This window comes from Polypterus senegalus, chromosome 13, assembly GCF_016835505.1.
Source record: "Polypterus senegalus isolate Bchr_013 chromosome 13, ASM1683550v1, whole genome shotgun sequence".
In the NCBI taxonomy this organism is placed as follows: Eukaryota; Metazoa; Chordata; class Cladistia; order Polypteriformes; family Polypteridae; genus Polypterus; species Polypterus senegalus.
Genome location: NC_053166.1, coordinates 162,646,190 through 162,658,941, shown reverse-complemented (window position 1 = coordinate 162,658,941; position 12,752 = coordinate 162,646,190). Strand labels below are relative to the sequence as shown.

General features: G+C 54.1%; 2 protein-coding genes across 4 annotated transcripts in view; both read right to left on the bottom strand.

Annotated features, from left to right (window-relative positions):
- Window positions 1-2,444: 2,444 nt before the first annotated feature.
- Window positions 2,445-4,361, bottom strand: rasd1 (RAS, dexamethasone-induced 1). Its single transcript, XM_039774944.1, has 2 exons — window positions 3,603-4,361; window positions 2,445-3,344 (listed from the first exon to the last, which is right to left on the bottom strand). The coding sequence occupies exons 1-2, from the start codon at window positions 3,871-3,873 to the stop codon at window positions 2,818-2,820; spliced, it is 798 nt and encodes a 265-aa protein (XP_039630878.1). The 5' UTR covers window positions 3,874-4,361; the 3' UTR covers window positions 2,445-2,817.
- A 5,403-nt stretch (window positions 4,362-9,764) lies between these two features.
- The window catches only part of pemt (phosphatidylethanolamine N-methyltransferase), a 35,327-nt gene continuing 32,339 nt past the window's right edge, over window positions 9,765-12,752 (bottom strand). For 2 of the 3 annotated variants that reach the window (XM_039775494.1, XM_039775495.1), the window contains exons 6-7: window positions 11,085-11,159; window positions 9,765-9,970 (exon numbers count right to left, since the gene is read on the bottom strand). In XM_039775494.1, coding sequence (XP_039631428.1) covers window positions 9,931-9,970; window positions 11,085-11,159 — 115 coding nt within the window. In that variant the 3' untranslated portion in view covers window positions 9,765-9,930. The remainder of the gene's footprint in view (window positions 9,971-11,084; window positions 11,160-12,752) is intronic. The other variant, XM_039775496.1, reaches the window with a different exon arrangement.

Below are 12,752 nucleotides of genomic sequence, written 5' to 3'. Positions count from 1 at the left end.
GATTGCGAGTTTATTTGTGTTTGTGTACCCAAAGCTTTGGGTATTTTTTGGACGGAAGACGCTTTGTGTCATCCATTCCTTCCAAGGCCGCTTATGTAAGTGGATTTTTAGGGTCTCTCTGCTCCGACTCGTAGTTGTCGTCTTTAACGTCTTTTTGTAGGTTGCCTGTCCTGGGACTCACTGGCCGTCTTTCTGTGCTGTACGTGTCTGCTTGGCCTTCTAATAAGACCACCGACACATTCCATGGAAAAACTCCGAGGGGGGCGCCATCATTCCCCAGAATCGTGTGAGGCAGGCGGACAGACAGACAGACAGACAGACAGACAGACTTGTGGAGGTCCTGTCGTGATACGTGCCAGTCGGTGATCACCACAATCGGGCAGGCCAGAGTGGCGTCGACAGTAAAGGCCTGACACGCCCAGGCTGTCGACCTCTGGTCCTGGGGGGCCGCAGTGGCTGCAGGTTTTCATTCCACACACTTTCTCATTAGTATTCACTCTCTGCTGCTAATAAAACATCGTGTGCCGCACAATCTGAATGGACTTGCATTTTAATTGTTTCATTTTTCTGTTACCAGCGGCCTAATAATGAGATGCAAAGTGGACCGGCGGGCTCCCTCGATCCCACATGCAGCTGCGCCCATCGTGCAGTGTCTGCTTCAATGAGTTTTGGAAAAGGGGCGAGGGGTCTGAGAATTATTTGGTCATCTGTGCTCCGTAACACGTTTGGGAGAACAGCTGTGGGAATGTCTGGTGTGGGAGAGCGACAACGTTAAGACGCCATGGAATTAAATTACGGGCTTCATCAACGGCCCAGGACTGCCCAAGACCCCCTAAGTGTGTTGGCCGTCAGTTGGCTTGCTTTGCATCTCTCTCCTCCTCCTCCTCCTCTCGTCCAGTTGAGGTAAAATATAAATCCTTACAGGTACGGGGTCCAGAAATCCAACAAAACAAGTTGGACGTCACAAGTCTTCACCCCCTTGGAAGGTTTCACCTTTTCTTGTTGCACATCTTTGAGTCCTGGTGGATTATTGACAGTGGGCCACTGAAAAAGACCCCTTCTGTGGGTGGAATATTTGTATAGGCTCTGTAAAGGACAAAGAACAGTGGGGTGACCTGCCAATCTGGACCCCCTTAAACAGGGTGATTCAGGAGAGTGCAGTCTGTCAATGTGGGGGGCTCATGACCCAGTGACCCAGAAGGCAAATCTCCAGACAGAACAGTGGAGTCCACAGTAGAAATTGTGCTGAGGCCGGGGGGCTCTGAGGGGGTGGGCAAAAAGCTGTAGGGAGGCAGGCAGAAGGTGGGCACTAAAAGACATTCCTATAGAAGGGTACCTGGGGTCTTCACTGAACGGAGATGGCAGTTTGGGTCAGTTAAGGCGTGTACCTGGTAATGAACACCTGCAGCCCCCCAGGATCTGAGTTTGGCACCCCTGCTATGAACCTGGTAATATAAATGAGTTGTGCTGCACCAGACCCCCAGGCTCATTGGAGGAGGCCTTGCACCTTCACCACTCACGTTTTCATTGGTTTTTCTCTCTCTGCCCGCTGCTGTTGTCCTGACCCGGCCACACGTTCACGCAGTGGCAGGTTTACTTTTATTTTCTGTTGATGCCACTCTGAGTTTCGTAAAGCTGCTCGTTTGTTTTTAACATGGTTGCATTTTTTAAATATTCACTCCAGTGCCCTCCTTATACCCACATGGCCCCTTCATGTTACTCACCAGCTTATCACAGCATCAGTCATTTGGCATCCCAAGATGGCCCTTATGGTGAAAGGCGCTATATAACAGCAGATTCACCAGCTCGAGTACTTAAGGACGGAGCTGTGTATGTAAGGAGCTATATAGGATCAGGGACTCGGGTGCCACCTCTGATCTCCTGCCTTATGTTGTACTGCTGACTGAAAGGCACTATATAAGATTGCAGGCTCAAACCCACCACCCACGCTGCCTTTTACTCCCTCAGAGTTGCTTTGTGCTGTGCTGGAAGTGCGTGTTGGGATGGAGTTGTGTGTGAAAGTCACTTTTTAAAGCCACAGGTTCAGCCCCATTACTACTTGTTGTACGCTAAGAAAGCCATTAGATGGCGCTCTGTCTGAAAGGCGCTATATTAAAATCGCTGCCTGCAGACCCCTCTGACTCCACCACACTGCGTGCGTTTTTAAATGAAGCGAGGTGTCCTCTTTACGTGCCCCTTGTCTCGTGTGCGGGCTTCAGTGACCTCGCAATTAACACAATGGGGCGTGCAAAAAGAGTTCGTGGGGACAGAAAAGAATTGAGGAGGCTGGCAGGGAGAGCTGAAATAAAATAATGAATCCCTGGGCTATCGGAGGGTCTTCACGCTGACGCACCGTCACCCCTGTCGTTGACATCTGCCAGCCGGGTGGCGCAGCGTGCTGCTCGAGTTGGAACCGCGAAGACAGGCGCTGGTAGCGGAGCGGGTGATTTCACATCTTTTATTACAATAAATAAAAAAGCAAACAGTTGACGTGTGACAATAAATAACAAGCACAATATTAACAAGAGAATTTGTTCCTGTCGCCACGGCCAGTCCAGCGCTTCGTCGTGACGTCGTCAAGCATCCTAAAAAGGTCCAAATGTAAACAGCTCGTCCTCCTGACGCCCCTGCGCTCGCCCCTCAGTCCAAAATGAAAGCGGGCGGGAGCGCCGCTCGGGATCGGGGGACAGGCAGGGCGCGCGCCCGCCGTGCACGCGCGGGCGCTCCCGTGGAGCAGGTCCTCGGTGCCCCACGGCCGCCCCGGTCCATCCGTGCCAGTTCGGTAGTCAGGCCCTCGGTGGCCCCCGGCTAGAGCGCTCAGCTGATGACACACCGCTCCTTGTCCTTGGCCTGGCCGCCGCCGATCGCCTTCTCGCGGATGTACATCAGGTCGCTGTGGACGCTGGGGCGGCGGGCGAAAGGCGCTACAATCCCGTAAGCGTCGCCGTCCTTGATCTTTTTGCTCTTGAGGTTTTTCCTGTGCAGAATGTCGCAGTACTGCACGGAGACTTTCCGGTGGAGGTCCGGACTCATCTCGTAGGGCAGTTTGGCCATGGTGAACAGCGTCTGGAACATCAGGTCCACGTTGCTGTTTCTCTTGGCCGAGATCTCGAAGTAGGCGCACGAGCGGTCCCCGGCCACCAGCTGCTCGATTTCGTCGCGCTGCACCTCCCGGTAGAAGTCCCGGTCCAGCTTATTGCCGCAGATGACCAGCGGCACGTCCACGTTCTCCTTGGTCTTGCTCTTCAGGCAGGACTTGGTCTCAAAGATCTGCTGCTTCAGACGCTGGACCTCCACGAACGAGTCCTTGTTGTCCAGGCTGAAGACGAGGATGAAGACGTCACCTGGGAAGAGAGGAAGGAGACAGGAGGTTAGAACACGTTACGGTGTGAAGAGGGTCACAAGTGGGGACCACCTCACAGTAGTGATAAGAATAATAACAGAAGGGCCGCTCTTTAGCGCTCTCGGGCTTTGCTCAGACCACGAGTTTTAAAACTCTCTCCGTCATCGTGCAAGGCGCTATAAAAACAAGAGTTTCCCAAGACGCGCACAGGTCACAGAAAGACCACCACAGAAGTCCCCCAGTCATGAAGTTGACCTACCTGTCAGTATAGACAGTCTCCTCATCGCCGGGAACGGGTGATTGCCCGACGTGTCCAGTATGTCCAGCTGGTAGACGACCCCTCGGATGCTGTAAAACTTCCTGTGGAAATCTTCGATGGTCGGCGTGTACTGCTCGTCAAAGCGGCCCGTCAGGAAGCGGGACACGATGGATGTTTTGCCCACCTTAGTGGAGCCCAGAATGACCATCCTGTAGCAGTTCTTGGCCGGGATGTCAAACTCGCTGTCGGGCGGTGACATTTTCTTGATCATCTCAATAAGTTTCGGGTTGGCGCGGCTATTTTTAGTTTTCTGTCCCCGCCACTTTGTTTTCTGCGCTGCGGCTCTGCTCGTCGTCTGCTGAGGCTGCCGGTGCGCGGCTGGGCTTTATAAGGCCTGAGGCTCCGCCCCCTACCCCAATCCCCCCCCGCACCAGCCAGTCAAGCGCTCAAGGCTGAGGACACCAAAGGCTTCGACTTGTGCGTCAGCCGCCGGGCTGCGGTGACAAAAGGGACCGTGCGCGGGCACCATTCGAAAGGCTCCTCGGGTGTTTGCGAGTCTTTAGAGCGCCTTTCCCAGGTGAGGAGCCCTTTTTGGCGGGGGGGGGGGCGCTCCAAATGTCCAGTCATAAGACACGTTCGGACCGGCAGGGGGTCCATGTGGACATCGAGTTCAACGGCCGCGCGCGTGAAGTCCACGAGGAGGAGGCGAGCGCATCGTGCAAGTGAGCTCGGTGGCAGTTGGTGATTGTCGCACCGAAGAACCGGAGGAGTCAAAAGCAGCGAAAGCGACCGCACCCGAGCGAAATCCACGAGCGCCGATGACAGGACACTCGCGTCTCGTATAGTGCCTTTCATATCATGTTCTGTGTCACTGTTTACGGGTGGAGCTGTCAACTCACGGCCACGTGAAGTGGCCTCATAGTGTGGGGGGCAAGAGGAGTTTAGGGACCCACAGAGCTCCACCTGATGTTATTTTACAACCAGCTTGTTGGCTTGAATGACATCCATCCATCCATCCATTATCCTATCTACAGGGTCACGGGGGTCTGCTGAAGCCAATCCCAACCATCTCCTTGTCAAAATATTTATAATGTAATCTGCACCGAGTGTACGGCGCTATATTAAAATGACGACCCCTGCAGACAGAGCGGACTTGAACACGGCGTACGGGTGGACTGGCGAGCTGACCCGTATCGTTAAATCGGGGGTGGCAAGCGTGCCCTGCCATTGGCAGCCGAGCGCCCCAACGGGTCAGCGCTTTATGTTCGTGCCAACTGGCATCAAACACGAAGGCGACGATCTGCAGAAATATCACGGGGACAGGCGGCGGGCACAGTGGTGACCGGGGTTCAAGTCCCTGCCGCTCTCGCCGTGTCTGTGCTTTCATATCTCTTATATAGCGCCTTTCACATCTGTCTGTCTAGTAGGCTCTTTTATGTTTTGATCGGGAATGAACAACGACCCCCGGAAGCCCACCCACGAGGGCGGTCAGCCCCCTTTCTCTTATCACGCAGTACGTTTGCCTTATTCCCGCCTTTTCTGGCCCGCTGCTGTATATAGCGCCTTTCCTGTCCGTCTTCTCTCTTGGCCTCTCTCGTTCTGTTATACGGCGCCTGTAACAGACATCGCACCCTCGTATATAGCGCCACTCCACCCTCACGGAGCCCCCATAACCTGTCAGGGTCTCGCGCTTCTCCCGGTCTGCTCTTCGCTGACAGCCGGACATTTTGCGACATGCCCCCTCCAGCAGATGTCCACGGTCTAACAGGGTGTCCTGCTTTCAAATGCAAACGGTGGCCTGTTGTTCCCAAGGGAAGGCGGTTCCTTTCCTTCCCTGCGACCACAAAGCTGCCATTTCCCCCGCCGCCCCCCCTAATTAAGCGAGTGTCTGTTTACAGTGTTGATCTCAAAGTGTCAGACATCGAAACTCCGGGGTTCAAAGCGGTGGCACTTCGTTCGCCGTGAATTGTCACTCACGGTCCAGCGCGCGCGTCTGCTGCTCGTTGGTGTCCTCGCTCTGTCCTGCAAGGGGCGCTGGCGTTCACTGGCGCAGTACGTGTGACAGCAACGGGCAGAAAAACGACAGACAAAAAAAAAAAACAAACAAAGTCCTCGTCATTTGTGAAGAACTGAGATCACTGATGTAGTGATAAGAATAATAATAATAATTGATTGTTTCATATAGCGCCTTTCTCGTGTTCAGCCTCAGCACGCGCAGACTGCACACTCCAACTAAATATAAACGAGCTGCCTGGCACTTGCTCGCAAAGATCTTAAGTGGGTGGCACTGCCACCTCTTGGACCCGTGCTTTGCCCGTGCGGAGTTGCCGTGGATTTCTTCGTCCTGCTGAATTGTGTTGGCGCCTGGGTGGGCTTCTTCCTGCCATACGCGCAATGTCGCCAGGTGGGACACTGGAAGGGCTCGAGCGGCCAGCAAGTTGAGATGAGAATCAAAAGGCGCTATAGACTGGCGCGCTGCTGGTCATCCCCGAGGTCGTCTTGTGTCAGGCGCTTTATGACGCCTCGCCAAGTGGGATTCCACCCAAACGTTTTAAAGCGTCTGCGGCCATTTGGAGCGGCCAGCCTGTCCGTTTGGCGTGACGAGCCATTCTGAAATCCTTCACTGCAGCCATTTGTGTTCACCCAAATCCATCTGCCTTTTTCCAAAAGGTTTTAAAGTGTCATTTGCTACTTTATATAGCGCCTTTCTCAAGACACTTTGTATAGAGCAGAAAAGCCAGCAGGTGGCATAAGGACCCCCGTTTGAATGGCAGAGGATGCCAGGGAAAGTCCTGCCAGCCAAGTACTGGTGTGGCGCCGCCGAAGTTCAGACCCTTTTGGCCAGGCGCTGCTTGTGCTGTCCGTCTCAGTGGGCCTGTGCACCAGCGGTGGGTGGGCTCTGACCAGGTGTGGCCCTCTACTGCTAATTGGATTCAATGGTTAGTTTCTAACAGGGCATGCATTTCCCCAGCAGGGGGCGTCATTTTCAGACTCACTGTGCTGTCCCATCAGCAGCAGGTAGCGGGAGTCTATCCTGGTGGCACCGGGACCCAAACCCCTCTGAACCCTCAGCCGCAGCCCCCATTCCGGCTCGCCATCTTTGTAAACCTTCAGTTCAACTTGAGGAGGCAGCGCCCTCTAGTGGCTGCGCTGTGAACAAGTTCTAACAAGTCCCTGCTACTCGGACCCTAAAAGGGTCGTGCAGTGTGTCCGCTTTGCAAGGCACTATATAAAATGACAACTCTTAGGCTCCAAATTCAACGACTGAGGGGTTGTGCCACTGTGGTGAGCTGTGGAGGCATGTGGGTTGCTGAAAGGCGCTATAAACGTGACCCCCAGCCCAGCACTTGGCTCTGTCATGAGGGAGCAGTGACCCTGACAGGTTGCTATTTTAGACAAAGATGCCACAGTGTGGATGGATGTGGCTGAGCTCTCGTCCAAAAATGACAATGAAGGGTGGCATCAAAAAGGACACGGCTTGACAGTGAATGCCAAGCAAAAAAACAGCAGCAACAAAGTAGCAGCAAAGGCACCACCACTGATGGCTCATTAAATAACAATGAAGATGGCTGGCAGGTGAAACTGATGAAGGGCCGTGGGCACCGCAGACAGTTGAGCACTCTGTGCCGGGCAGGGGGGGCTGCTCGGTGCCCTTTGTTGTTGCTCTAATTTTAGTTGGCCACTCCCTGCAAGTCACACCTAGGCTGGGCGACGCTTTGTCCCCACACAGGCACACGCTAAACCTGCCAGGGAGGTGAGAGATGAGCCGCACATGAAAGGTGGCCAAAGCGTTTGACTGGCACTTGTTAACAGGCGGGGGGCTTTGAGTTTCGGGTGCACCATACTCGGTGAAACTCGCACTTGACTGAGAATGTTGTGTGCCAGCGGGCCTGTTGGCAGCCTCCTGTAATGCTCCAAATGATCCTGGCAGAGGGATTGTGCCAGGGACAGGTCATTAGGGTGCCACATTTTGTCCACCTTATTGCCTAATTACACAATAGTGCCAGCTCCCCAGGCACAACAGGACCCCGTCAGTTTAACCCTGTGAAGCCTGACTGTTTGGTAAAGGGCCGGTGCCCTTTACCAAACATGCCAGTAAAATGCCAGTGTGTGCTGTGGTGTGCGAGGGTTCACCCACTGTTAGTGCCCACTGGGGGTGGCCACGCCCCTTTAATTGCCATACACAATTTCTTGTATCAGGAGTTTATTTTTTGGAAACCCCAACTTACTGTGCAGAGAGTTTTAGGGTCCAAGCGCAGGGGCTTCGAGTTACCCGCACGCCTGCTCGCTGCCGCCCCCTACTGGCTTCTACACTTCTGTTCTTTCATGGCTCTCTCATTGGGTCTGCTGCCAACTATTGGAGGTGGCCCACAGCGGGTGCCATCACAGTGACACTGGGGGTGCTCTGCTTTAGTCCATCACCCGGACCCCTGGGTTGGTGGTATTGTACTATGTGACAAACAGATCCAGGCCTGCAGGGGGCGCCAGTCTGTGCTTCCTTTTCCTTCCCAGCCCACCATACGAGGAGTCTATGGATGAAAACACATTCAAGCACCGGGGGGGTGGGGTGGTGTGGTGGTTGTTTCAGGGTGACATCCATGCTGTCTTTTTGGGTCCACCCATCCCACCCAACACAGGCTTCATCCCGGCCCCCTTGGGACTCCCGCCAGGATTTGACTCAAAGAGCTACAGATCAGGAGTGTTGATGACGTCCATCGGAGTCGGGCCAATCTTGTGAGCTGCGGACCCCCAGGCACAAAGGTCAGCTGGCAGCACGAGGAGAGGAGGAGGAGGAGGATGATGGTGCTTGTACAGACTTACACAGGACCACTCAGACTCTGGGCTGGGTGGGCTACCTTTAAAAGGTATGGGGGAGGTTGTCTTTAAGAGTAAAAAAAAAACAAAGGAAAAACTCAGTGGTCTCCTTCCTGGTGTCTCTTCAGTTTCACATGACTGGGTGGGCACAGCACCCATATCTCTTTGACCCCCAAATGGGGATAGATGGGTGGGGGCATCTGGGTGACTAAGGACCTGATGCTGGGCTGCAGACCACCAGCTTAACATGAAACAACCACTCAGTGGAGAACAAGACCCTCTGGAGGGCCAGCAGTCAGGGCTCTGTCTGGAGGATCAGGCATCTATGCTGAGAAACGGTGCCATCCCATGCCCATGTTCAGAACTCTGCCCCTGCCTCTGCTGCCCTGTGACTTCAGCGGACCATCCAGACCACTCACTGTGATCTGTAGGAGCAGCGTGATGAAGACGCCCTGCTGTACCCCCCCGGTGCCCGTGCCCACCCTGATGTCTTCATCTCTTCTTCCCTGCCCATCTTCCTCCTCCTCTCCTGTTCCCCCATGTCAGGTTCTTCTATTTGCCCCCCTCGGCCCCTCGCTGTGACCTGTGAGCCCCCCCTTTGCTGCTCCTCCTCTTTTTCTCTTCAGTTACCTGTTTGTCTCCTTCGTTTCATTCCCACCATTTCCCCTTTTCACCTTCTTGTTTCCTCCTCTTTGTCTCTCCATGTTTCCTTATCCCCCCCATTGCCTTGCCCACGCCCCTCTTCATACAGAATTTGATCTTTAGGTCCACAGCCCTCCTTCCTCTCCATCTTGTCCCTCATTTGACCCCCCCCCTTACCCCCTCCGTTATTCTCCTGTGCCACTCGCAGTGCGGCCCCGGGGTGCTGAGGTGGAGTCCGCCAGTCTCCTCGTTAACACTCTGGGGGTCCGACGTTAGGCACCTGCGCCCACTCAAGTACACTAAGAGCCTGAGCGGACAGGAAAGGGAGGACGGTGGGAGGTTCAAGGAATGGAAGGCCGGCACCGCACTCTGATTGGCTGGCCGCTGTTACACCCGCCTCCCTCTGACGTGGCCTCATTGCCCACTCGCTTCACGTCTACCGATGTCCCGGGTTCAATGGCACAGACGTCACGTCCCCTCGGCCTGTCTTTCTGCCACACTTCCTTACTTTCTCCTCCTCTTCTTCCCTCCCTTTTCTGCTGCACCCCCACCCCACTGACCCCCAGTTACCAGGGGAGAGAGCGTCACGTGACCCAGAATGGGTTCATCACCATATAAAAGTCTAAACCTTAATGATGCCCCACCAAGCTGCTGCCCTTCATGGGCATCAAGTCCACAAGTGAAGAATCACCACACCGAGGCCTCTTCCTGAAAAGGAGATACTCCAAGTGCAAAGTGCACATTTATTTTGATGCCCATGGGCACTCTGAGCACAGAGCGAATGCAATGTCTTAATTTCAGTCCTAGCAGAGGAGCAAGTGCCCCGTGGTGCTGGCACCATGATGCCAAAATGTCCTGAGGTCCTGGGCTCTTATTCGCTCTTCTGGCGATAGACCTCCTCTGTGAAAGGCCTGTGAAAGGAGAGGACAGACGGGTATCACAACACATGGAGAAGAATGGCAGTTTGCCTGTGCCCGCAGCTTCATCAAGAACCTCACTGGCTAGTGAGGGGCAAGCTGCTGGGCACTGGGCGGCTCACCTGCTCTCAGCAGGGCCAAACACCTTACAGCACTGATGCCCAGGGCACAAGAGGCACAACAGGAGGGCAATGATCAAAATGTGCCCACCTCTAAAACCACATTTTTGAAAATGCAAGGTGGGCACAGGGCATGTACTGGGTGGGGGCTAATGAACTGCACTGTGCCTGGCTGCTCTGGCAGAAGTGGGCCTCATACTTGTTAAATATACAGCAATGCCAAGTGGAGCTGCCCAGGTTTGGGCACAGAGAAACTGTTGTGTAGTAGGGGGTGAAGTGACTGAACTAAAGGGTGCCCAACCAACCCTGGCTTAAAAGGGCAAATTGGTCATTAAGCTCAAGTCAGTTCCAGGGCTGGCTGGCTGGCTGTGGGCACAAGGCAACTCCTGTGCAGCTTGTATAAGGGGGCAACTAAACTGAAGAGTGCCCAATCATCCTTGGCAGAAGCGAGCAGTTCCAAGGCAGCCCGCCCACATTTGTTCAACTAATAAGTGCCCAACCAACCTTGGCAGATGTGGGCAACATGATCATTAAAACGTCAGAAACTGCACTGCAGTGTGCCCGACTGCACTTGGCAGAGGGTTGCAGGGCTTTGGGAAATCACAATACCTAGCGACCCAATGAAGAAGAAAAGGGAACTGGAACAGGTTGCCCGCTGGCTCCAGGCAGTGTGTTATTAGGATGCCCGCAGACCCTGGGTGTCACACTGCCACAACCGCACAGCGGGCATTGGGCATTCAGGTCAGAATGTGAATGTGGGTAAACTTCAAAAGCATCAGAATGTTTCTCAGTATGGCATGGGCACTGCCTCACTGAAATGCCCCCATAAAGGAAGGACCCACAAATCTCCACCCTTAACCACATTTGTCTGCAGCCCAACGCATGCCAGCAGGGAGGAAGACACCCAGAGGAGCCTAAAAAACTGTGCTGGCGGGCTTCACTGTTCTTCCTTGTGCCATTCAGCTACTTAGACACCAGGCGAGACTTACCCCTCAAAGGAGATGGCAACCTTGTAGGCCACAGCAACGAGGCAGGTGAGGATCATTCCGGCGGGGCTGGCATTCCTGTGGGTTAAAGCAGACACTGACTGGCACCAAAGAGCTGCGTACCTACTTTTCTAAGAAGTCTCCATGCCACCCACCTTCATCAGCGCCCACACAAACTCCCAGCTCCGAGGCAGGTAAAGGCCTCTTAATGGTTGTAAGAGTGCCCCCTATGGTAACCCATTTGTTACGGGGTATTTTTTTTTTAAGAAAAGAAAGTGGCACAAGAAGAGCGCCCCCTAGTGCCCACTACAATAAACCTCACCTCTGGAGATGCCCTTCAATATACCACGCTGTCTTGTCTGCAGGGATGGCCTGCCGATGAGCTCCAAGTGTTTGTCTCTGCTGCTCATTGGCTCGGGCACTGGGCCTCGCAGTGCTTTCTAAGTGGCATGCCAGGATTTTTATTCTTCTCTGTAAAATAATAACGTGCTCAGCTGGCACTTGATGAGGTGAATGGGCCTGACGTCACGGCAGCAATCGCTGGCATCATGTGGTGCAAATAAAACCTCCAAGCTCAAGGGGGGGCCCAGGGTGGCACAGAGAGCTGTCATTGAGATGCCACCGTGTTCTGCATCCCAAAGCAAGTGCTGCCCTCTGGGCTGCTTGCCAGGAAAGTGTTGGCATGGAATGTATTAAGCAGATACCCTCGCTGAGATGATGTCAGACATTGAGCCCACAGCTGTCTAATCCACATTTTGAACCCCCGACCAAAGTCTCATCATCTCGTCCCACCGACACCGGGAATTACAGGACGAGAACACACACTTGGCAGCTACAAGATGTGGGCACTGCCAGTGCCTCAGTTTAAAGTCTCATGCCCAGTCTCTGTGGGGTCTGCATGTTCTCCCTGTGTTTGTTGTGCTGTTTTTTTTGGGTACCTCAGGTTTTCCTAAAGGTTTATTGGCGAGTGTGCCCAGGTGTGCCCTGCTCTAGACTGGCACTCCATCTATAGATGGTTTCTACCTTGTGTCTGATGCGGCTGGGATGGGCTCCATGCCTCCTCACATCTGAACTGGAATGACTGGACTTGAAATGTGAGAAAGGCACTGGAAAGAGGTGAGGGTGGCTCAGTCATTAGTGCTCCTGCACCCCGGGTTAAGTGTCTGTGAGGAGTCTGCTGGTGTTTGTCTCCAAATTGACACCTATGTGGCTGGCATGTACCAGAGTGTGCCCTGCAAGTGCCTGGCGCTCTGATCAGAACTGGGTTCTACCTCGTGCCTGTGGGTCTGGGAAGGTGAGGTGAGGGGGGCTAAGTTCAAGTGTCACACCTTGTCACTGTCTGTGTAGGCTTTGTACCCCCCACCAGTGACAATGAAATATGAAGCCCACCAGCACCTGGGGCAGACCCCTGACAACCTGAATAAGCAAACTGGTGTGAAAGGAGCCAGCAGACTCAGTGCAGTGGAAATCAGAAATGAAGAAGATGCCCGGGAGACGACAGTGCGGGCCAAAGCCCACCGGAGTCCTGAAGAGTTGAAGGGAGGACCAAAGAACTGAATGTGGAGACGGGAAGTGGGCAGAGACAAGAGGGGCTCGGGTGGCATCAAGAGGAGGAGCAGAGCAGAGTGGGACGCGTCCGGAGAGTCGGGGAGACCAGAAGTCAGGTGGCTG

Bases quoted from the DNA above. Each gene is read 5' to 3' on its own strand.
- rasd1 (XM_039774944.1), bottom strand. From the start codon at position 3,873: ATGATCAAGAAAATGTCACCGCCCGACAGCGAGTTTGACATCCCGGCC. The intron at 3,345-3,602 runs GTAGGTCAACTT...CTCTCTTCCCAG, and splicing joins GAGACTGTCTATACTGACAG to GTGACGTCTTCATCCTCGTC.